This window comes from Vidua macroura, chromosome 9 (assembly GCF_024509145.1).
Source record: "Vidua macroura isolate BioBank_ID:100142 chromosome 9, ASM2450914v1, whole genome shotgun sequence".
Lineage (NCBI taxonomy): Eukaryota > Metazoa > Chordata > Aves > Passeriformes > Viduidae > Vidua > Vidua macroura.
This window is the reverse complement of record NC_071579.1, coordinates 29,682,833-29,709,191: the sequence shown is the minus strand read 5'-3', so window position 1 is coordinate 29,709,191 and position 26,359 is coordinate 29,682,833. Positions and strand designations below refer to the sequence as shown.

At 39.9% G+C, this 26,359-nt stretch overlaps 1 protein-coding gene across 1 annotated transcript; it reads right to left on the bottom strand.

The window, feature by feature from the left end:
* Positions 1-5,729: 5,729 nt before the first annotated feature.
* On the bottom strand, positions 5,730-26,341 carry HOOK1 (hook microtubule tethering protein 1). The gene is made up of 22 exons (XM_053985260.1): positions 26,263-26,341; positions 22,047-22,132; positions 20,415-20,487; positions 20,055-20,105; positions 18,945-19,077; positions 18,238-18,305; positions 16,971-17,033; positions 16,275-16,358; positions 13,549-13,715; positions 12,810-12,950; positions 11,522-11,723; positions 10,554-10,664; positions 10,171-10,258; positions 10,035-10,086; positions 9,434-9,574; positions 8,785-8,872; positions 8,420-8,454; positions 7,798-7,880; positions 7,282-7,382; positions 6,836-6,937; positions 6,092-6,160; positions 5,730-5,912 (listed from the first exon to the last, which is right to left on the bottom strand). The coding sequence occupies exons 1-22, from the start codon at positions 26,311-26,313 to the stop codon at positions 5,754-5,756; spliced, it is 2,148 nt and encodes a 715-aa protein (XP_053841235.1). The 5' UTR covers positions 26,314-26,341; the 3' UTR covers positions 5,730-5,753.
* Between the last annotated feature and the right edge of the window lie 18 nt (positions 26,342-26,359).

Below are 26,359 nucleotides of genomic sequence, written 5' to 3'. Positions count from 1 at the left end.
CTTATCTAAAAAAAAGTCACTCTATAACACTTGTCTCATACATAATAAATCTTTATCAAAGCATTTTTGTCATGAAGTGTTCTGCAAAGTGAAGCCCAATGCAGGCCATGTCCAACACAGGCTGTAGGCTTTGGCCATGCCCTGTGTCTCTGTCCCTGCGCTGCAGGAGGCTGGCACTGTAAAAGCAAAGGCAATTCCTACAGAAGTGATGGAAAAAATGATCCTGGCAGCACAGTTAGAATTACAATGTGCAAACTTCTGTCTGTTTACCTGCCCAGCATCACAGAGTGGCTGGTGTGTCCGAGGGCAGTGGGGTGAGCTCCAGCAACACACAATGCAGTTCAGCTGCACTCAACAGTCTAACGAGGAAAAGGGTGCCTTGGAAAATAACAGCAACAAATTACTGTTTTGAACCATCATCTACACCATGAAACAGTCCCAAGGTTGGCAACCAATGGTTAACACCAGTAAATGCACTGAACTGGGAAACAGCTGCACCCCAAGGAGCCTGTTGAGACCTCCAGGCAGAAGCTGCAGCTCCCAGGAACAGGATGGGAAATCAGGAAATCAGCACAGCACCAGGAACACACCTCCAGCTCCTGCTCTCCTGCTGAGGAAACGAGCAGAGAGCAATCTTTTCCTCTTTTCAATTTTCCCTAGAGTTCTTCTAAGAAGCAAATTTCTCCCAGGTAAACACAGCTCTGGCACAGCTCCTTCAGCACTGGCTGGGTGGGGGGTTCTGCCACCTCCTCTGATTTTCTGTGCCAGTGGAAACAAGAGTTTGGGCTGAGATACTGTTCCTGGTACTTGAGGCTGTTTCAGAGATCCGGTAAGGTGGAGAAATGAGGACACATGGTGGGATACAAACCAGTCCATTTATTAAATGCAGACTTGTCTCATCCCACTCCTAGGGAGAACCTGGTCAGCCCCAGCCCTACACCCCCTCCTCTCCTCATGCCAGCTGCCCTCCAACCTGCTGCTGGCACAGGCTCTCACACCTCCCTTTCCAGCAGAAAGAAAAAAGTAATTTGACTTTCTAGACCTGATCTCCTTTCTTTTCCTTCTCTGAGAGAAGCTGAAGGGGAAGGCTGCAAGTGGGCTGCATGCCTGGAATTGACTGGGAACAGGGGAGGGGAACACTGGTAAGTTTCTGCAGTGTGAGCATTACTCCCAAAACAATTCCAGAGCACAGGTGTCATCTGACAGTTTTGTGGTACATTTCCCCCTCCCCAGTACTTTGCTCAAATTCCCATTTCCTTTTCAAGTTGCTGCTCTATCCAGAAGCTTCCTCCATAGGCCTCTGTTCAGTTAGTTAAATTCCAAAAGAATGCATTTCAGAAAGCTTCTTGAATATTTTGCCCCCTCCACCTAAACTACCTCCCACACATGACTGACTCAGCTCCTCCTTTCCTTTGCACTCAGGGCTTTAATCCTGTATTCCTCTTCCAGGGAGGGACACCCCTCACCTGAACACACAGAACTCCTGCTGCAGTGCTTGGCTCTTCAGGGGCTGCCAGAAAGCTGCAAGCAACCAGGTTCAGGACTGAACACATCCTGCAGCTCAGCTGAGGCTTCCTGCACAGCTGAGCACCCCTTCCCTTCCCTTCTCCCTCACACACCTGCACGTTTTGGTTTCAGTGCTGAAACTGTTTTTATGTCCAGCCTCAGAAAGCAGGAAAACCTGTTCTTCCATAATGGCTTCACCCTCTCTGGGACAGGCCCTTGCACGCTGGGGAATCAACGCAGCTCCTCATCCTCGGATCTTCACTCTGGAGGGCTGAAAGGCTTCACCAACAGCACTTCTGGGCTGGGGGGTCGTGCTCAGGGAATGAGAGCTGACAATGGGACTAAGAATGGAGCACATAAATCACCTGCACAGCAGGATGGACAGGGCAGTTTTCTTTTCCCAGTAAAAGCAAGAACAGTGATTTAGAGCTGTACCTGTCCTCTGTGTCCTCTCAGGTGGGGCTCAGAACAGACAGAGACCCTCACCTACCTCAGCAGCAATAATTACTGAGGTCACTTCACAGCCCATCCTCAGAGGGGTTTAATCTTTTCACTTCACAAGGCCCTTTGCCCAGCTCTCAGTCTGTGGGCTGAGCAGAGGGAACCAGCTTTGGGTGGGGGGAATGGACTGGAAACAGCAGAGGAGAGCAGCACAAGTCATTACATCCATACCCTCATTATAATACAAGTCTGTCCTGAAACAGGGTATTTTAGGTGGTGTTAATGCACCAACATGTAGAACCAGGTTGTGCTTTGCCCAGAAACAGCATCTAGGGACTATTAAATACACAGCTTGGAATAAAGACACCAAAGAATTCATTTTAAAAATCTTTATGTGAATATAAAAGGATTTTTTTCCAAAGAAAAAAAATAAAACCAAAAGTTTAAAAATTAGTGCAATTTTTTGAGTTCTATGCAACACAGTGTTTACATTTGTTTTAAACAGAAGATGTAGACACCGACAACACTGAAAACCTTAACTCCAGCTTTAGGGGAAGGGGAAAAAGAAACAAGTAAGAAAATGATTGTACTAGACATTACCAACTCCTAAACAATTGTTTTCATTTTCTAATTCCTAAACTATTTATGGCTACCTAAATAGAACATCAGTATTGCTTAGATTACTTATTTCCAAGTGTGTATCATAGAAAATAGAATACCCATATATATATTTTTTTAATGAACAAAAAAAATCAGGTGAAAATTTCTTTTCAGTGAATGTTTCTTAAACCACTATATAATAACATTGTTGCAAAAGAATCTTCTCAAAACTGCTGCCTGACCCATCTTGAGTAAAAGAACCTATTAGTCCATATTTTGTATTATTGCTATAAAACACTTTTCTTCCATAGTAATTAATCTTATATAAAAAATAATTAACAAATGATATGTCAATCAGAACGTATTTTTTTGTTTTCTTTGGATCTACATTACCCGTTTTACTGGAAACTGGCTAAATTCCTAATAATGCCATTTAACTTCAGCAGGATTCAGTGGTTTCACCTCATATTTGAGTCTGCTCTGAACTGTGCTGGTACAAATTCACCTTTCAGGAGAGCCAAGGGGCCTCTGTGTTCCTCCTGCCTCAGCAGTGGTGCACCAAAGGACATGGAGAGACAGGGCTCTGCTGCTGCATGCTGGACACAGCTCAGCTGTAACACAGCAGTGTTTTTAGCAGCTTTTTGGTTTGACATTGGTGAAGCAAACATTAAAATGATCCTGACCTAATGGTCCTTCCTGCATAGGCAGATGAGCTGAAGTGAATACAACACCATGGCTTTATAATCCAGAATTTATTTCCACACATCAGTTCCTCATTCACAGGACAGAACCCAGGTTTAACTAGTTGTATAACAGCTGCTTCTAAACAGGTTCTCAGTCCCAAAGAAACCCTTGAGCGATATTCCCAGGCTTCACTCTTAACAGTTTGGAAAAGTCCCAAATAAGCAACATTTCATCCAATACCTGAAAACCAGATTCATTTTGGCAACCCCAACATGATTACTGGGGACAACTGTGCCCTGAAAAAGGGCTGATCCCTGCCTGTAGATCAGGACTTAAATTCTTCCATCACTAGTCAGAAGACAAACTTCCAATTAAATGATAGGGAGGTTCTCAGTTATTTTTGGTCCCAGGGTCTGCAGTTTTGAGAAGTGTAAGTCAAAGACATTTGCTCCAAGTTTGTCACTATTCAGCACCTGACAGACTACTGACACAGCTCCGCTACTGGGAGAAGTACAACAAATCAAGCCTACCAACTACATGAGTATTTGAAGGACATCCATGAAAGTTTCCATGCTGCAAAGAACGAGGGTTAAGAGACCCATTCAACACCATCAGAAACAGCTCCACATTTCACTAGAACACACCAAATACCAGGAATGGAAGCATCTTGCTAAGCCTTAATCTCCTGCTCCACTGCTCACCACCAACTCCCTCCCACCCACAGCACTGGCAGATTAAATATGCAACTGTACCTTAACAACACCAACTCCACTAACACCACTGCAGCAATAAAAGACCTCAAAACCCTCGAGGTAGTCCAAAGAAGCATAGAGTCCTGAAAAACACCACCACAGACAACTCTCCAACAGCCACGTGCCTGGCTCATGCCACACTGAGCACAAGACTGGCTTTTAAACAATGCCTTTTGAAGGAGGAAATCTGTTGAATGCCTATTCATACATACAGCACTGTAAAACAACCACCACAACTAAGAAGCAACCCTAAGTATCAAAAATGAATGCTTGCCTTTTCTCTGGCACGACATGCAATGCTCAGCTAAAAATGTAAGATGTTGGGAAAGGAAGAAATCAAAAGAAAAGCTATAGTGAGGGGCAGGCAAAATGAGACACTACCCAAATGTCACAATCCAAAACCTAAAAATTCTGTAAAGCTAAACCCTGTTCTCAAATCAAAGATGGCCTTAATGCTAAGGCAGGTGTGTTTTCATTCTCACAGGCAGCTGAATTTTATATTAGATGGTGGTCTGGTACAGACTGGATAATTATTATCTGGATAATTATTTAATCAAATAATTAAATTAAGTGTATTCATTTCATTTTAAGGGCTGCTGCAATTTTATTTAACTATTGCTATAATGAACTTTTTCTGGACCATTTGCAAAGAACAGACATTAACAGGTTTCCTAAAATTACAATTCCAAACGAGACATTTGGGAAATAAAGTCACAAGTTTTGTGAAAGACAGCAACTTCCTGCACACTGATTTCAGGTAACAATCCCTGTTTCATCTTCAATCAAACTACTACAGTTTATGCACTTTGCTCCCTGCCAACACACAACCTCTGCTGCCAGTAACTGCCAAAGCCATCTCTCACTCCTCTGCCTAACACAGTTAGTTCAGAAGAGCCGAGTGAAACTACATTTGAAAAAGAGAAAATGCAATTTCCATGCACAGGCTTGTATAAATAGGTTGAAATAAATGGGGCTGCTTCCCACCTAATCCCTTTCTGCAGATAAATGCAGCGTACCAATATGCCAGACTTTTAAAATATAGCCCAGACTTTTGAGTTAGTACAATAGCTTTTTTCTTACCCAGGAAAAGACAAGCTTTTTTGGCTTAAGTGAATACAACATCTTAAAGACAGGTTCTCCTCAGTGCATATATACACCAACTTAAGCTTTGCTTTTTTTTTTTTTAATAAACTGAGAAATTCTGCTTCTCATAAAACAAATCCTGTCTTCTGTTACATAATGACTGGCTATGTACCAGTAAAGGTGGTATCACACCTTTATTTTCTTCTTCTATAAATGCAAGTACTTTCTTGCTTTTAAAATTTTACTTTGTATTCTAAAAAGTCTTTTTTTTAAAGTTGTTACCAATCTTTTAGATCTGTTTTCAGAAGAGCCCAGCAAAAATGCCCAATATTGCCAGTTTCCTGAAGTACACCTTTGCATAACATCTTCCCATTATAAAAGTCAACTTTCTGGCCCAAACCCACTTAAATAAAGTTTTAAATATATAGTGCCAAATTTCGTATTTACAATATAATCTGAAGGCAAATAGAAATCTTTTAAGTTGTGCTTGTACATGCTGCAGTTATGAAATCTACTTGGAAATCTACGTGGCTGGCTCATCACCTTAATCCCTTCCTGACAGTTTCTGATGTTGTCATTTGCAGCTGCCCAGCATTCTAACCTCCTCTCTCATCAAGTAGGTAAAGTGGAAAGGTATAAAACATTTAAGGACACTTTAGCATGTGAGTTTTCTCCATGTCCTCGTGTTCAATCAGATGTTGCACCTGGTACTTTAACAGTGAGGTTCCTCCTGGTGTTGGTGACGTGACGCTGCTGCGCCAGGAAGGAGCGGCCGGGCCCGGCCCCGCAGCTGCCGCTGCTGCTCAGCAGCCTGGTTTCCATGCCCAGCTTCTGCAGACTCAGGCTCTGCAAGAGTTAAACAACAACTTCAACAACAGCAAAAACAGAAAGAAAAGAAATTACTCATCCTGCTCATGCTTTCTTAGCATGCACACAGCATTTTTTCCGCTGTATTTCTTAGGTTAACTAAGACTGAGCTGGCACATGTAGCAAAAGATGTTTCAAAAAGTGGATTTTTGACCCACCTTGTTGTACCATGCAGTTACAATCAGCTTTTCCTCATAGTCACGTAGCTTGGCCATTTTGTACTCATTCTGTAAGGACACAAATCTCAGTTAAAACACAAATTTTATCTGCATAAACTTGCTGCAGTCCACTGAGTGAAATAAACACAGGCAGTAGAAATGCTTCAATACATCAAATAACTACAAAGCCTAGAAGTATAAACAAAGATATTTCCATAAAAAACTGAGAGATAAATATCAGCCTGCTTTAAGAAGAGGCTAAACTACACAAGCTGCAGTTAGAAACACAAATGGAACTTGGAAATGTACTCTGAGGGTTTGTGTGGGGAAATGCACAAGAGGTCTGCTGTGTATCAGAAAATCTGTAAATGATTTAGTAATTTTTCACCTGAAAAGAATGTACCTCCAGTGACTGCCTAATTGCTATTATATAATATACTTCCCTAGTAGTCTCTACATAAAAGAAATGTGAGGCCACAGCACTTATACAGTCAGACCTATCAGCCTACTGAATCATGCTGAAGAGTTCTGTATTTGCTCAGGCAACTATTCCAAATAGTTCCACCAATACTGCTGTGAAACAATGCATTTCCCCATTTTTTCTGATATTTGGACTACTGTCAATCCTTTCAGAATTTCAGCCAAGCAGATTTTACTGAATCACTAGGAAACATCATCTTGAATGCCTAATATCAGAAACAGAGTATATGAGAAGTTATTTTTAAATATATGCAAAATTTTTACCTCTAGTGCTTCAATTCTTTTGTCTTTTTCCAGTATCTGTTTTCTGAGCAACATAATTTCTGCTGATGCTGGATTTAGCTTGGGGTCTAAGGTTTTTATCACCTGGACAAGGCAAAACAAGAGCATTGCAAGTCAGTTTGATCCTCAATAGCCCTGCATCTCATCTGCTCAAAGACTCAAAGGAGGAGTGTGAGAACAGGCTGGGCACTGGTCAGGCTGTTACCCTGCACAACAGAGAGCAAAGGGTACAAAGGAATCCTTACTGCATCTCATGCTCAGCCTAAACTCTATTTATTCTCTCAGACTTAACTGACTGCAGTTGAACAATCTGACTAAAAATGCAACTTGCAGCTACTGCTTTTAACTGGGAGGTGGGGACACACACACTCAATCTGTTTAATAATTTATGAGGGAGGAATGCATATGTTCAGAAACATGCAACTCACATTCCTTGCTTTTTCAAGGTACATTTTGTATCTTTCTTCCATTGCTTTCATATCCTCATCTTTTTTTCGTAAAGCTGCTTCCAGCTCTCCGATCTTCTGGGCTGTTTACAGGAATTATCAACAAAGACATACAAAATAAAAACAGACATTGTACTTTCAGGGCTCCTGTGTTCTCTTGATTTCACCATCCCTCAAATAGAGAACAATGTAGAAGCTAGAAGTTTAAGTTTAGAAGGTTTAAGTTCTTATTTTTATTTCAGCTGTCCCATCTGACCCTGAAATCCAATTTTGCAGAGCACTGTTCAACAAACCTCATCCCCCCCAGGATCCTCTCTGCCCACTACCACACACAAAACCCCTCCAGACCCCCCAGTTCAGAGTGAAAGCTAAGCTGCAGCACAGAGCCTCATCCAGACAACTATCCCATAGTCCAGTGGATATGGGAATCATTTCAGAAGAAACTTAGCACAGTCACATTAAAAAAATAGCCAAAAAAGCCCCCACAAAACAACTCACGGTTCTGACTGTCATCAGGCTGGAGCTCTGCAAGATCAGCCTCTTTCTTCTGTAACTCATCATGAACCTCGTTCAGCTTTTCCCTGTGAATGAAAAGTTGGGCTAAGGATTAAGCTCACAAATAATTCCAGGTTTAACAGCTGGAAGATTGAACTTCATGACAGAAGTATTTAAATAACTATTTTAAGCTCTAGCGCTTCAGGGTTTGAATAGAAATATTAATATCATAAAAGTTGTCACTTCTGAGTTCATCCTCCTTTAGTTAAAACTAAGAAAATTAACAATTAAGCCCCTCCAGCATCATCTCAGAAAGAACTACATCTGCTGAAAGGACTGGAAATATTTCAGAGGAGTGGAATATACTTTGAGCGATGGTTTTAGCGGTCTGCTGTAGATTCAGAACAGTTAAAATACTGCTGGTGATGAAGAGACAGTGAAGTGGTACTGGTACTACAAGATCATCATGGTCAGAGTAAACAAAACTACAACACCAATATTTAACTCTATGCATAATTCTCCAATCAGTGGCTTAGAAAAACAAGACGTCCCTACCAAGATTTAAGCAGTTCCTGTGTTCTATTTTATTTAAAGAAGCTACTGTGGATGCATGTGCCTTACTTACATGTGTGCTGCCAATTTCTGCTTCAGGTTGCTGGACTGTGAAAGGAGAGAGTTAAAATTCAGTTGTATTTCAGTATTTCATACTATGCAACATTCAAGGGCTCTTACAAATCAGCCAAGAATACTTAGCACAACTAAATAAGCCAAAGCAAATAAATCCACTGAATGATAAAACCAGGGACTTTGAAAGTAAAGTAGAAGGGTTACAGTTCCATAGAAGGAATCACATAAAATATGAGCTTTTCAACTGAACTGCAGTTGATATGGAGGTATTTCTCAGATACACTGAAAAGTAAGATGCTAAACAAAGGACTTGATGCTAAACTGGAAGATTTTATACAAAAACTGGCAAAATGTTTCACTTACTCCTTCAGTCTTGGAACCCTGCTCCTGTAAAGTCTTCTGCAGATCTTCAATCTGCTGCTGTAATCCTCCAATACGCTCTTCATTGAGCCTTTTAGGAAGAAAACACAGTTATTGCCCATCTAAATAGCTCACAGACAGATTTTTCTGTTTCATTAGTTGCTCAGAGGGTCTACCCTGCATGACTTAAGCCTCAAATAAACTGATTCCAAATGTTTTTAGTTTGATTGGAACTTCTACAGAAACAAACACACAGAGCTTTATGGAACATTTTATAATAAAATTCCTATCATCATTTTAAGTTTTGAGAAAACGTTAACTATCAAAAATTTTCCTATTCTAGTAAATTTTTTTTAGCATTCATTGATAGAAAATCCACAGTCTAACAGTCTGAAGTTCTAGAAATGGAGTTCACATCCATTCTTGGTCTACCAAGAATAATTCAGAGTGAAGAAGAGTGTCCTGTAAGCAACACTTCCTTCAGGGTATGGTACACACAGATCTACCACGTTTAAACCACCTTCCTTCTTCCTAGCTTCAAAATCCTTTATTTATGATTACACTGGTGAAAGAAAAGGTTCCTACACTACAGATCCTAAAAACTCCAGAGATCACTTTTTGTTGTATCTTAAGATGTAGTTTCACCCATCACCTTTTCTCAGTTTCCAGCTCGTTCACTGTCCGGTGCTTCTGCTCCAGCTCTTCCTGGAGCTCAGCAATCCGTTCATTTTCTGATCCCTCCTGTTTCAGCAGGAGCATCTTATTTTCATGCTGCAGCCGAATAAACATTTCTCTGAAGCAAAAACAAGAAAAAAAAATCACTGTTAATTAAGAATGTGACTAAGAGGAGGAAGTAATAGTCCTGTTCACTCCCCCAACCTTAAAGTGAGCCAAGCAGGTTGTACTTGATTATATAATTGCAACAATTGTAACAATGCAATTGTTATTAAAAGGTAACTTTAAATGTTTGAAAACTTTAGGACATATGAGCAGAGTTTTAAATTGTCACTCCAAACCCAAATTTATATACAGCAATCTGATATGGTTTTAAGAAAAAAGCAAAATAATTTTAGTATCGGGAAATAATATATGGGGAAAAAATTAAAGTATGGGGAAAAATAATACACCTATATGGGGACAAAGCAAGGAGTAGGATAAAGAATCACATTGATGAAAATACTGAACTGTATCATAGAGGCATTGTCATAGCCCACCTATGAACATCCCAAACAACCTCAGCCTTTGGGTCTCACCTATATTCCACTGGCAGAATTTCAGCAGCAAGATTCTCATGGCTTTTTTCACCTGAAATCACATGAGGGGTTTAATTTAACACACTTAAAGAAACCTGTAATCCAAATAAAAGAGTCTCTGAAGATAAAGCAGTACCTGTTTGACTCAGGTGATCCTGCTGCATCTGTGCACACCGGAGCTCCTCATTTGTCTCTCTTAATGTGTCACACTGCACTATCAGTCTCTAACAAGACACATTTGAGATGGAATTAGGTCAGGCTGCACCACTTTTAAGACCAAATAACATTAATCAGAAGTAATAATGGCACATGCAAATTTTAGGCTGGTCTTGATGATCTTGGAGATCTTTCCCAACCTTCATAATTCGATGATTCTATATTTTGTTTTATATGTGAATGCACACACATAGGCCACTAAACTTCATTTTTTTATGGTGGCACTACTTCCAGGCAGGTTCTCCTCAAGCAGAGGATCTGAGAGAGATTTAGGTGCTCAAATAAACTCTTAAAGAGACTTACTTCTTTTTCTTTCATTAAAGCTTCGTATTTTTCTTCGAGTCTCTTCATTTCAAATGCCAGCTTATCAGCTCTTTTGGATTCTTCAGACAGTTTGTTATGAAGCTCCTGGACCTTTTCATAGAAGCATTATTTAGCACAGGAATGTTGCAAGATGCTACTTTATAAAGCTACATTAAAACAGTCCTTCCTGCCCAATTCAGCCAAAATAAAACAGTTGGTTCCTCAAGCTTAAGGAAGCAGAGATGGAATGGGGGCCCCTGTGTTTTGGGGGGTGTTATATTGATTTTTAGTTGGTTGATTTTGGTTTTTGTTTGTTTGTTTTTGGTTTTTTTTTCCTTCATTTAACTCTTTCTTCATTCCTACTGAAATTAAAATAAAACTTCTAATTTTCATGAAGAATGGTAAGAATATGAGAATACAAGAATGTAGTGACAGGACAGGGGGAACAGGTTCAAATTGAAAAAGAACAGGTTTAGATCAGGTATTAGGAAAAAATTCTTTACTGAGAGGGTGGTGAGACCCTGGCACAATTTCAAAGGGAAGTTGTGGGTATCCCATCCCTGGAAGTGTTCAAGCTCAGGCTGGATGGGGCTTGATGGGATAGTGGAAGGTGTCCCTGCCCATGGCAGTGGAATGAGATCATCTTCAAGGTCCCCTTCCAAGCCAAACTATTCTATGATTCCATACAAATGACCTCAGTAACAGCTGAACAGCCTCTCCCAGGCACACAAATTATCTCAGTCAGAGTAATGAAGAAAAGCCTGCAGACTCTGGACTCTCACATCAGTTGAGAGGGCACCTACAGTTAAGCTTGCAAGTTTAACAAACAGGGAAAAGCCCACAAGGGAACCGCAGGGTATGAAGGAATTTTCACAACTCAGAAATTCCAAATGAACAATGCGAGGTTGCTAAGGTGTTCCCAGCTACCTGGAGAAAAAGGAACCTTTCAAACACAAGTGCAGCACTACCTGTCTTTTGTAGGTTTCCAGCTGGGCTCGTGCTGCGTTGGCTTTCCTGAGCTCATCCTCCAGACTGACGGTGTTGTGCATGTACATCATGTTGGTCTCCTGCAGGGACTTGACCTGCCTGCGGAAATCGTTCAGGTCCTGCAGCTTCTTCCGATACACTTCCACCGTCGACTCCAGCTTGCTTGCCTTGTCTGCAGTAGCCCTTGAGGTATAAACAGCAACCAGAAGGAAAGATTACAAAACTCAAACTCTGCTGACACACACTATTTCGAAGAGAGATGTGACGTGCTTAGCAGCAGTTACATTTCACTGCTTTATTTTTAAATGTATAATCGACACAAACTTGCTTATAAAAACTGAAATCAGCCAAACCAAGTGAGACTGACAGTCACATGCCAGAAATATGAGCAAGGGTCAGTGGGTCAAATATCCCTGAGGAATTCTGTGCACCACAACATCCTGTGCTAGTCACCTCAAAATACTGGTACCTGGTGTGATCTCACTGGGGGATTATTCAGAATTAGAATGTAACTGCTCTGTGAAAATGATCACTGGCAGATACATGCGAGACCTGTCAGCTGATCATTTAAAAAAATCTACATGGTAAGAAAACATTGGGACCATAATTTTAAAATTAATTTTAATATCTGTGTTTATTAGCTGCATTCATATCTTGTCAGAAGCTGGTACAAGAAAATAATGGAAAAAATCTACAGCTAGGATTTGTTTCAGATGTTATTTAAGAACCACTAAGTTAAACACCTGAAACCACTTTTCTATCCATGTTTTATTATTATTTTATGAATAGCAGATCTGCTTTCACAATACAATTTATTTTGGATATTTCTTGGGTGGTCTGGTATTTAATACAGTTTACACAAGCTGGAATGTTATACTGAATTCTCATGAAAGTTACTGTGTGTTTCATCTTCATTTTGTTAATGATCTCACTAACCTAAATCTGGCCTAGAATGCTGACACCAAAAGCTAGGTTAAAATTCTAGCTGTATATATGCTTTTCTACATGAGAACTTTCACTTTCTGTCCCACATGAAGAAGTTTAAGTTCCATAGTGATTAATTCTGCTTCACAGACAAATTCCTGTGTTATTCTTGTCAAACCATGAAGCCTTTCCCTGAAAGCCTGCACTTCACCTCTGCTTAGCCAAAGAGCTCGTTCAGATAAGATCTGTAGAAATAACATCTCAAAAAAATCTTGTTAAATACAAATTCTTGGATTTAGCCATTAAATCCTAATGTGTTTGTGTGGAGCTCTCTCTGCTACATACCTAAGAATGTCATTTTCATCTTTCAAGGCTCTCGATTCTTCTGCCAGAGAGGTCAGTTCATTGTTTCTATGTTGTAGCTCAATCAATTGCTTTTCTAGATCTTCACAATGGACACGATAATCATCTTTTGCAGCTTCAAGCCTACCAGATCAAAACCAGTATTTTTGTTAGGAACTCATCACTATTGCAGAGTTTCATTTAGTACTAGAGTTACTAAAAAGAAACAAGATAAAAAGAAAACTACTGATTAAAGTAGCTGGGAAAATGTTACAATAAACATGGAACATTTGTTGTCTGTTAAATCATAATGCATTGCACACTGCAAATTTATCACATCAGTATCAAGGAATGACATGAAAAGTGATTCTGTTTCCGAATATGGATCACAGAGAGAGACAAAAGAAAGAAAGAAATCAGTTCAGTAGACAGACATGGTGATGTTGGGGTTTAGGTTTTGATTTGTTGACACACAAATCAGCTCTCATTTTTTTGCCTTCCATCACATTCTTCCTTTTTTGGAAGTATTAGAGGGCTATTCCAATTACAAACTGATACTTTTTACAACAAGTAACAGATTCTTTTTCTTTTTAAATGTGAGGATTGCCTTTAAAATATGCTTACACAGCACTAGTCAGCCTTTAATGCAAAAGAAATTGAGATGGAAAAGTCCCAAAGAGTACCAGAAATTTTCAGAGTGCATTAGTCAAGTGACAGATTTTGGGGGAAAATAATTTCATACCTGTAGTTTTCTTCTTGCAATTGTTCCAGCTGCAACTGTGCACTAAAATACTTTTTTGCAACCACAGTATTTGGATCATCAAGAGAGTCGTCTAATTGCTCTAGTCTGTCATTCATAATCTCATTTTCTGATATCAAGCTGTTTTTCTCATCCTGGAGGGCAGCCACCTAGGACAGATAAAACAGCATGAACACTGTAAGACCTGTCCAAAGAACTGAAGTAAATACATCACCAAATTAGTTTATGAAAAAGGCTGAGCGTTTAGAAGTTTTAGAATGTAGTTTACAGAGCACACTTGAGCATACAGATGCTTTAGTGTATGACAGGTATGAAGCACTAAAGGAAAAGTCCCTCTAAATAAAAAAGACAAATTTCTGTAACTGAAACCACGGTAAAAAGCCAGACAAAGTGATATGAAGAGAAACTGTTACTTCCATTAAAAACACCATGGATGCCGTACAAAAAACTCCGAGTGCTGCTGCAACGAGTGTCCATCTTGCCTGTAGTTGACAACCAGAAGCAGCAGGGCATGGCCAGCACCCCAGGCTGCCGTGCCCAGCGGGGATGGCTGCGGGAAGCGGGGTCGGCCGAAGCACACACGCACGGACAGCCTGGCCAGCCTCGGGGGAGCATGCAACCCTGGCAGCACACACACGGCTACCCGGTGTCACAGCTAAGCACAGGGGCTACAGCACTTCACTGACACGAGCCAGCTTCACAGCCACGAGGATTAAGAGGATAGAACCTTTAAAGTTTGTCTAGTGAAAGCTGTGTGTTAATTTTAACGTCCTGTCGAACATAAGAGCACGCAGCATGTGTTAGTCGACTGCATTTAAACAGGGACAATATGCTTTTTGGGTTATGTTTTCCTGAATTATAAAGTAAACCTACCTTTCTTATACTCTTGGAAAATATCAAGGAAGACTGAGACCTTACAAGTGAATTTATTAAGAATTAGTTTAAATGAGAAGTGTCAAGTCAATATTACGGCTTCAAATAAATAAAATAAAATAAAACATATCAGGATGACATTATTAAACAGATATAATCTACAGTATGCAATATTAAGAAATAATTTGTTTGTGATCAATTTAAAAATCTATCAGGCAAACATGTAAAAGTTTTAATCTGCCACTTCATGAGGTGCTGGCTTTCTGGGTTCACTCCTTTTTATGTACCAAATGTCATTTACTATTTAATGCACACAAGCACCTGTGAGTAGGGAGCATATCTGAGCCTTGCTCAGCCTCCTGTTCAAGGGTCAGCCACTCCTTAAGCATGCACAACATTCAGAGTTTCAGAATAATCCTGAAACATCACTCATCTCAGACTTAAAAAAACCTGAAGATCATACTGTGACACAACTCAGAGCAAGTTATACATCTTTTCTCAGTTGCTTTCTGGTAGCCTTCTCTTCTAATTATTTCAGTGTAGCAGAAGTGGTGTCATAGTCAACAGAAATTAGGAGGAGAGGTTTTGAGGACACACACAGTATTACTGAGCTGTGCTGTCATTAACTCATCTGTTTATATTCAGTACCTTTCCCTTGAACACCTTTCACCTGTCTCATGCCATGTTATGAGCAACTGGCTCTGCATCACCTATGATTAATTAATAGAGAATTCTGGAAGAAAAGTCAGGGAAAACAGGAGAACACCTGGGACTTCTCCTGCAGATTCTTCTCACAAGCATTTTTAGATCTCTGCTTTCACTAGGAAGCCTTACTACTGCCTCCAGAAAAAAAGAAAATTAAACATCAATTCAGTTATAGCAGCAGCTTCCTGGGCTTGGCAAGTAGCTCTGAGCTGCTTTAGACACAAGCGTTCTGCTTTTACAGTTGTCATTGTCAGCAAGAAATGTAAAACTGGCCTCTGCTTTTGTGGGTGCTCATTTCCAGAGGCTCACACAGCCAGTAAAGCCCTCTGGCTCCTACAAGAAGATGCCACCCCAATATTCTCTTTGTGCAGAGCCAAATCTGACATGAATTGCCTTCCCAGATAAAAACTCTTTCTATTCCCAGATTATAGTGCCATAAGAGAGGGGCTAATAAGTGATTTTTTCTTTAAAGTGTTGATTGAAATGCAAATTTCTCTTTATTGTCATGAAGTCCTCTCTCCTTTCTCTCAAGAGTGACTTGATTAACTGCTATATCCATTAAAAACAAAAATAGGCCTATTATTAGTGCTGTTTGAAAATGCCAGCAAGGATATATTAGTTTTCATTATTTTTATCCTGAAATATCCTCCATGTTGCAATTTTGTATGAGAAAAAGTTAGCAAGTTCTAGATAAATTAGAAATTTTTGTCATTCATCAACTCCTATTGAAACAGCACAATTTTCCTATGACTAAATCTAATGACTGTTTATGACATGAACTGGATTTTTTGGACACAGTACAAAAGACTAGAGGACTAAGAATGAAAAGGGCAATTTTTAAAACCATGGTAACGTTGTTTTAACACTACCTGCTACTAAGGGCAAACATTAACCTGAGACAAAGAACCTTTGAGATAAGCTGGCACAAGACCTCAACTTACACTTCCATCAGAAAACTCTTTCCAGTAATTGCATTTTGGAGCACAGAATAATTGCTTTTCCCCCACAAGCATCTACAGATTCTCACAAAAATTTAAACTATGCAAAATGCACTTTGCCCTTAAAAATTTCTGCATCTTAATAGCAGCACCACTATATAGTAAAGAAACAAACAACTGATTGTTTCTTACCTGCAGATCCAGCTCTTGACATCTTTGTGCCAACTCCTCTTTTTCTGCTCGTGCTTCCTGAAGATCTTCCAAGGCTTTTTTAAGCTTTCAAAAAATAAAGCAGTCAATCACTATGGCCCCTATCAAAAATACTCAGTTACAGCTTCTGAAATGCCTCAATTGCTTACACCCACTGTTTAAGTTGGCTGTTGGGTGCACACATTGACACACAAACCTATAAACACTCTGTTAGATCAGGATCCCTGCTCATTTCACTTGCCTTCTAAATGATTATCACACTTAGAAAGTAAATTATTATGTGTAGTAATCACAACAACTTAGGCTAAAGACATAACAAAACACAGGGATGTGCTGTCACCATTTCCAAATCCCTTTAAAGACAAGTTCATTTTATGTGCAACACCTTGTAGTGTTCAGGTTATCAGGAATTTTCCCAACCCCTTAAAAGTAACCTGAAGTACTCAGCCTGACAAGGCTGAGCCTTGGAGCACCCCTACCCCTCCCTGCAACGTAGGTTTGCAATGACCAGTTTCACCCCATGCAGTCACTGTGGGGTTTTTAAAGAAACTAGAGAACAACACCTAAGTTTTCAGTTAATTATCACTGAAAACCAGCATTTCTTTATTTGAGGGATGGCCAAATACCAACTTATTGTTCAAGCTTGATCTACAATAGCAACACAGATCAGGCAATTACCTGCTGTTCCACTTCACTTGATGCATCACATGGGGAAGCACTTGTTACTTCCTTGCTCATGAGCTACAGGAAAAAAAGGTTAAATTAGAGGTTATAGATCTGTAAGTCTACTGAGTACCAACTGTATTTTCCATTGTGTTATTCCATCCCTTCAGTATACCAAAACAGATTAATAATGTTCCTCCTCATTTCATGGGTGGTAAAAGATTTAAAGAGATCTACAGTAGGGTGATTTTTATGTCACTCCTCTCAAAATTAACCAAGTTTGCAGTAACATTGTATTGGATGAATGTGTGATGTGTTGAAGGTATTGCCACCCCTGAGTCAGTCAAACTGGAATGAACCAGAAGATAGGACTTCACTCCATTAATTTAACAGTTTTCACATTTCTTTATGTCCTATTAAATGCCACTAAACAAACAATGAAAACACTACTTCTCAGATATAAAGATGTACGGTGTGTATTTACCAACAATGAAAGGGCTTTACTCCTCACTCAGAAATTACTGAATTATTTCTAGACCTCCTTCTAGAAAGTTTACTTAGTCAGAAGACAACAAACACAAGTTTTATGGATTTATTTCTACCAACAGGACAAGTACAGCTTTAAAGACTATACAGACAATTTACATCTAAGTTATAAAGCTTATTATCAACTCCACTGTTACCTTGATGAGGGTGCAATTTACACACCACCTTCTCTTCACAGTCAGTATTTAGTTTTTGCCTCTCTTCACACTCTGCTTCACAGTCCTGAAGCTCTCAAAAGCCAGTGACTGCAGAGCTAAGCTGTGAGCTGGATCACTAAGATGATCCAACCAAGAACAAATTAAGACAGGAGGAGGAGCACACCATGACAAAAATAGAAGAGATGCAGCTGCAAGCTTGTAAGCCAGAGGCTGGAATGGTCTGTCAGAACAATGCAACCTCACAAACACAATCAGCTTAACTCTGGGACCAAGACGACAGCACTGGGACAGAATTTCAGGAGCTAACTCCAGTATAATCACTGGCTGGCAACTGTATACGTTTCTTGTGTGGAACAAAAAAATCTTAAGCATTTGTTGTATGTTTGGGCACCACGAGTCTAAAACCAAAAGACCTTTTGGCGGGGGTTTAAGGTCTCTTGGCCTCAAACCTCCCAAATAATTTAGGAAAGTACTTATACTCCTCCCTGACCTTTGCTTGGATGAAAAAATCACAAAGGTCAACAAAAAGGTTTTTGGACTTCTCAACTGACAGCATCAGGCCATGAATTGTTACCTACCTCTTGAATGGCTGTCATGACAACATGCTGAACAGACTCTTCAAGGGTCATGATATTCTGTATGTGTTCTGTGAAAAAGGATTTGTAGTGACTCATGACAATGGTCATCTCAATGGTTTGAGTAATATGATAAACTGTTTGCTGAAAGATCCAGAAGAAACTATTATCCATAAAGCTCCCTCAAAACAAGTAGTGGTCTCCTTAAACAGAGGAGTACCATTAACCATCATTATTATCCAGTAATATGGCAGATAAGCACAAAAGATTATAAACTCATAACTGGACATATTTATACTCTGCCTAAGGAGAGATGCCATCAGAGCATGGAGGATTAGTTCTGGTAACAGGAGAGAAAACAACCAGTTCAGGCTTGAGCCTTCTGCACAGACAGAAGCAGTTTTAATTTAAGGACTTAATTTAATTTTGCTATATTTGCATTTGAATAGGTCTTGGTACATATCTTAAATATGAATAAACTATACAAATTTCAAACTATATTTTAAAACCTACTCTGAACAAAGTTTTGAGTTTTATCCACAGACATTTCCCAGGGAATTTCTGCTTTTAAGTGAACTCCAGTTTCAGAACAGGCATTCAGCAAATTAACAATGTTGATAGGAAAGAAAGAGAAGTTTCTACATCTTTTCCACCTTAACTATCACCTGAGGCAGTCTGCTGTTTGCTGAGCAGGTTAAGGTAGTGCCTACCTTGTTTCCTCTCACAGTTGACTGCACAACCCAAAATAAGCTGCAGGAGCCTGCCCAGTTCAGTGGGATCCGAGTTCTCAGATATCCGGGTCAAGTCTGGAATAAGCTCTTCTGCAATCTGCTGACCCAGGAACTGAAAAAAAAAAATTAAATTATGAGAAAAAAGTAGATTCCCACTTTTGTAGAACATGAAAATCTGGTATCATGTAGGAAATCTGGGCTCAATAAGTCAGCCAGAGAAAATGCCCTGGAAATATAGTACCAGGTTTTGTTAACTGAGCACTTCCACAAGAAAAAGTGACAATAGTAAGTTATTGAGACAGTTCTTAAATATGAGAGAATTCATTTCTTTTACCAACACAATAAAAAAAGGAATTAATAACACTTCCAGATGGAGTTGCTTCCAAATCCTTCAAAAAGCTTCTCATAAGCTTAAAGAAGTTCTGCTTCTGGGCCTGCCAGAGATCCTCGGAACTGGCAGCACATCAGTGCCTGGCTCTTGGTGTCACAGCTCAGCCCAGGCAAGACCAGGAAGCCACAACAAGATCTGGCAGGTTTTTCAAAACCATACCCATTACATAACTGCAATCACATCAATACAAAATTCAGCAATTTTTTAAACTCAAAATACAGCAGCCTTTTATGGCTACTGTACTCATCCCTGCATGAGACAGAACAAACGAATACTTTTTGTGTCCAGGATTCCCACTTTGGCTCCCAGCTTCCAACTGAGTATCATAAAACCTACACTGGGGTTGCTGAGTCTGTTCTGTTGTGTACAAAAGGATTAAAACTTCTCTAGACAAGAGCAAACATGAACACACACACACAAAAGTCAACAGGATTCTGCAGCTCAGTCCTTTCAACATTCACCTGGGCAGAGACATGGTTCCCAGTTTATACTCAAAGAGCCTTATCTAAAATACATCTGCTCAAATTAATTTCATATTCACTCAGACCTCCCACTTAACAGATAATTATCATACATCTGCTGCCTAAAAGGCCCTCAAAACAAATTACAGCTTTTTTTATACTTGGCTAAGTCAAGGGGAGCAATAATCATCGTGCTTAATGATGAGAACAACAGTAAAAAAAAGTTTTTTTCCATACCTCATGATAGTAGTCCATAATTCCTTGCAGTATCTTCTTCAAATTACTGGACTAGTTGTTGTACATAAAAGACAAGGTTATAATTTTATTTAAAATTTTACTTCTTATTAAATCAAACAATAATTTCTAATAAAATGGTTACAGGGCAGCTCTATGAGAGGACACAGGAAGAGAAATATCACAGCAGAAAATCCCCATCCAACAGTGCTGGAAGGCATTTAAACTACCAACAAACAATTCAAGCTCATTTAAAATATCCTTGAAAAGCTTGAGCTTAATGCTGTAGGTTTTGGACTGCCAGATCTCAGGACAGCCACAACATCCAACCCCACAAACTTCATTATCTTCAGTTTTAAATACCTTTATTCTCCAGTTGTCACCAACATCTTCTTTGATGCGACTGAGCCAAGATGCATCAAACCAGGCAACATCTCTGAAACAAAATTATTAATCAATGAGCACAGACTTAAATAATTAAGACAGCAAATTCCCAGCATTAAATCATCTGATGCTGAACTCCAGTGTTTAACGAGGTATGAACTCCTGAAGATTGCAAGGTAAACTTACATCACAGGAAACTTCCACCCTGCTGGCTGCATTAAGGCACATTCCAGGGCTGGGGGGATTTCTCTGTGTGCCTGAGCCAGCTATGGATGGAGCACAAGGATGTGGAGGCCTTTGTCATGCTGAATTTTTATACCTGATAAAGTAACCATAATGAGGTAAAGAAACATCTTTTTTTGACTAGTGCTGACGTTATGTTTGGTACCTATTCCTATAGGCTGGACTAACTAACATTTACTCCGATTTGTCAAAGGCACATATTAAGAAAACACTTTAAACTACTGGCATTTTGTATATGTTGTATGTCTCTGGTTCCCCTGGGCAGGAGGGGGTTCAGTTTGCCAGCATAAACAAGGATGAATTGCTGAAGGAGGTGTTCACACACACTCAGCTGCCAAGCAGTACAACGACAGCAGATTTAACAATATTTAACTTCGACAGTGCACTGTTTATTCACTGGTCTCAAAGCACCTAATAAAGGACAATCATTATCCCTACTTGCACAAGAACCGACCTGGTGTTAAGAAGTTTTCCCAAAGCATGTGGCTGCCTAATACCCCAAATACATGGGAAGCAACTCTCAGCAAACCCTAAATCAATTTTTGCCATGTCCAGAAAAAGAGTGAGCTCTGTCTTTAAAATCTTTACAAACAGACAAGAGGGTCTAGGAGATATTTTTTTTTTTTTTTTTTTTGGGGGGGGGGAAATTGTGATGGTGTCAAAGTAATTTCTTAGTAATTACAAAATGATACTCTGAATCTGAGGTGGTAATGCAGATTTCTCTTCAATTACCTGGGCCAGCAATAACAATAACATTCCAGTGATGACTTGTAGCATTATATTCTTTCAAAAAAAAGACTTGCATTACTATCCTCTATGCAAATTTCAAAACTAGTGTTATCACTCAGACTGCCAATCTTCATCACACCAGTAGAACAGCTAACCAAAAGTAATTCCTAACTATTAATTGCAACTGAAGTTTTACAGTTCTTGTCTTCCACACAAATAGTAAGTTGTCATTTAAAACCTAGAACTTAAATCTAAATTAATTGAGCAACCTCAGGAAGAAAAGGACACAAAGCCATGCCTTTGGAATCTTTAGTTTCTCATTCCAAAAAGGAACGTATTGCCTGAAGCGTGGAAATAGTGCTGATGGGAAAAGTGAAGAAGGTAATGTCATCCTTGCCCAATTATCCCCAAGTATGAATTTAATACTGTAGTATTTGTACATCTTCTCATCACCTTTTCCACTATGTCATTAATCAGCTATTATATCATCCCCAAAACAGCAATACAAATGCATAACCCATCTTCTGTTATAAACTGTCCATTCTGAATTTCTGCCTACTTTAAAAACAACTATGTCTGTCAAACACAAAGACCTCAGGCAATTGAATCCCTCTTCTTCCAGCTGAAGAATCAACTTACATTTGGTGAAGCACCTGAGCCATGGCAACCCCGTTAGTCAAGTCCTGGACATCCCTGCAGGGTGCAGCTGTATTGAATGTCTGTAGCTATAACAGGGAAAAACACAGGTTTAGTTCAGCAGACAATAAATTAGGTGCCATCTTCCTTCTCCCCTTTCAGGCACAAGCATTTAGCAAGATGTCTTTCTACTTGAAATCCTTTTTGAACCACACAGACTTTAAGCCAACCCAATTTTATCAACACTTGTGACTGTTATGACTGGTAGCTTTAAAAGTTTATACGAACACCCACGCTCTGTTTTTTCATGCTAGGCCTTCTATTGTAAAGTAGATTACGGAAAGATAACTTGGGAGACTAAAGTTATATTTATCCAGCCTTTGAATTATGTTGCAGTGCTTAGTTCTGGACATAACCACCCAAACAAAAAACAGCATCAGAATAAGGTGTGAAAGTTGATAGGGGAAAAAAAATTCCAGTCTTTTACTACAAGAACCTAGTAATAGAAATAGGATGGGATTACCTCAATGTTAAAATGTTTCTCTGTTTTAAATATTGTGGGATTTTTTTTGAACTATCCCCAAGCTCATAGCTAACATTTTGACAGAATTAGCTGTATATTTAGAATAACAGTATTTTATTCCTCCAAAGACAATCAACTCAGAACTAATTATTCTAGATGAGAGAGCTATTTCCACATACAGGTCAGTTTATCACAGTTACTCAGGAAAAGAAGAGCCTTCTTTACCACAATAAACAAAACAGAAAGTTTATTATTAGTACTACTAAAAGATAGAATAGAATGGGAGCAAGTACAAATCCTTATAAATCCCATCCACTGCAGAAACTGACTTCTTAAAGTCACTGCATTTATAATGTCCTAAATTACCTGTCCCTCTGCAAGAGGGCTTTCCCAAACATCCTGTGCAACACAAGCTTCTTCAGAACTCCTGGTAAAAAATGACCTTGTGTTTGGGAAATGAAGCTACAGGGACCACAGTGATGGAAAAGCAGTTTTCAGCTGTGAGAATCTGAGGCAGTTTTTGTCCACTCTGGGTTTTTTATAAGGAGTGACCATAATTCTGAATATTTGTTTGCTTCCTTCAAGAAGAGTCCAATCAAGCCGAGAGAAAAATAGGCAGAGCAAGGGGATTTTTTTTAATTTAAAAAGTGGGTTTAAATCCTGTCTTACAGGAAGTGAGAAGTCAGTAATCCCTTGTAGGTTACATAAAAGATTAAGTGGAACACCACAGCCCAAAGCTGCTATGCCTGACAACAGTGGCTTCTACTACTCCAGCAGCCTCAGCACAAGTACGGGCACGTAAGTTCACATTCCAGGCTGGCCTTCCCAAATCCAGAGTTTTATTGTGATGCTGCCATCTGGATATACCCCTCATAAAGCAAGGGAATTGCTGTGCACAGGTGCAACCCTTTCACTTGAGCCTGTTAGAACAGGTAAACAAAGCCTTAGAAAACCCTGACATGCAACACTGCTTTATGCATGATCTCCCAGAATAGAAACAGCTAACTAAAATTAAGAAAAAAAGCAGAACTGACAGTCTAGGTTTCTCTATGTATTTAAAAGTCACATAAAGACCTAGAAATAATAAGAGTGAAGAAGTATTAATTATGGGTTCTCCAAATCTCATGCCAGCCCAAGCATTTCACCAAAATGGATTTTTACTGTTCTTGCAAAAGCAGTAAAAGTGGCAGGCGTGGGGAGGAGGTTGGAAAAAGAAGCCACAGACTTCAGGACTGTAGCAGTGCTCTTTCTTCCCTCATTTTTTTTCAGTTTTACTAAATATAGCTCCAAGGATATGCTGCTACTCACACTGAAAACCATTTTGTGAATTCCACTCCAAATGCACTCTGCCAATTGCTGCTACAGAAGAAGTCCTTCTCTCAGACACAGAGCTGTTATGCTCCCAATATACAGCTGAAAAGTTAATTTTGTAGCTCTACCACCAAACATTTCCAGATGAAACATGAGTGTAGAATGCCCAGAAGAAATCAGCCCATCCACCTGGGGAAGGTGTGCCCTCAGTTTCCCCTGACAATGAGGGGTTGAGTTTCTCCATTTCACACCCAGATTATACACAGGAGGGACAGAGGTTTTATAGAGTAACCAAAGAGATTTTAAAATAAAAATAAACATTCCCATGCTGAGACCAAGTATATTAGTAGAATAAGTCAGCCACTGGACAGAATGAACAGTACCAGGGGTTCCTGTGCCAAGGAGTGCATTTATGGTGGAAAATGCTTCCAATTTAAGATGTTGCTATACATCCAGTTCCTGGTTAGGAGGCCATGGCAGTACAGCACTGAAAAACATCCAATTAACTTGTCCTCTACACAGAGGAAAAATAACTAACTTAGAAAATTGTTTCTGCTGCAGCTTGTGAGTTCCAGCGTAGCAGGTATTACCTAAGTCAATTTTTTTCATGGATACTCATAAACATTACCCCTATAATTCAGTTTAGCTGCTTTATGTTTTTCCTGTAAAATCCTCAGAACTTCAAATTCAATGACACCTCGGCTGCAGAAGCAAAAGGTAACATTTTTATTTGAATCTTCTCTTTCTTCTCTGGACACAGTATGTTTTCTAATATTGCATTTGATGAAATAAAAATAGGAAAATGCTAGATCTGGCAGCAAAATACAAAGAATCATAAGCATCTGTTTGCTACATTAATGAGTAAATAAACTCAGAAACCATTAGAAGCAGAGTTACAGAACCCTTTTCTCTCCAAACACAGAGCACTCCATCTCCCTCTCCTCACATTACCTTTCTCCCTATTATTCACACTGAAGTTCAAAGTGTGAAAGGATGTTTCAAACACATCCAAGTGTTAAGAATCATTTTCTAAATTGCAAACTAGGCCTGAGAAATAGGGTGCTAAACCTAAAAACAGGCATCTGCTGAGTGCTGTATGGAAAACAGGAACACAGGTTTGGGTCTTCCTTTACACTGACACAATTGCTCACTTTAAGGCCAGTTAAGGTTCCATTAAAATTCACGATGTGACTACAGCTATTGCACTGTAAGCTTTCAAAAAATGACAATTAGGATAGAAATATTTAAAGGAAGAATTATGAAAAATAAAAGAGTTCAGCACTGCTGACAGGAATTTTTTTGCCATTGAATCATGATGGAGTTATTCTCACCTGACTACTGAAGGGAAAATATAAAATTAAGGAGCCCAAAAAAAGAGTAAGATTAAATAATGAAAGATATCCAACATAAGGCCTCCAAAATTCTAAAGAGCAACAAACCTTGGGAAAATACAATGTCACTGAAAGGAAAATGGAAGAACAAATAAAGGAAGAAATTGTTTATCAGTGATTTATTACAGACTTTAACTCATCAACACTTCTGTACTGCCATGCAGAAATCAAGAACACCCACTCAGGCTGCTGCTCCTGTTACTTTTACCAGTTTCATTCCTGGACTTCTACAATGCCTCTAAAGCACTCCCTTCTCTCCATGATTTACACTTCTCAGAGGCAAAACTCCTGCTATTTCTAGAGAAACCCTTCACACAGGAATTGTGACCTTCCCTGCCAAGATTTCATGCAGAAGTTCTATTTCATAGAGCTCCCTGTCACTGAAATTACTGCACCTGCAAAACCAGAATTACAGACAAGGTCACAGAAGAAGCTTGGAGAGAAAGACAAAGAGGAAGTAAGAGTAATTGATAAATTTAACAAATACGTTTGTACTCGATGACCTTAGAAGTCTTTTCCGACCTAAATAATTTTGCAATTCCAAACAGGTGCCTCTGGCACAGGTAACATCACACACCCAGGTGTGGCGTGCCTGACTAATAAACATTTTAACCAGGCGGTATGAAATACTCTGAGGTTTCTACGCCTGTCAATTCAAATTAATTGCATTTATTTATTAATACTGTCAATTGCCGAGCAGTTTCCACACTGAAGCCACCGCTGGAGAGCCGCACTTGGGCCCACGGGATATTCCAACCACCACATCCACACCTCGAGGGTGCCGCGGGAACCTTTTGCTGGCTGTGAGCAGCGTGTCCCGGGCAGCCCCACTGCCGCGGCCGTGCCCGACCCACCCGCAGCTCCCGCGGGCGGGGACGGAGGGAGGGGTGGCCGGAGGGACGGGGGATGGATGGAGGGAAAAGCCCCCCGCCGCTGGCGCCTCCTCGCTGCCCTCCAGGGTCCCCAGAAGCGGCAGAACCCCCGCGCCACTCACCCAGAGGATGAGGCTGTCGCAGAGCAGCGGGTCCGCCGGCTTCGCCTCCATGGCGGCGGCGGCGGCGGCGGCTGCCGCGTCCCCCCCGCCCTCAGGC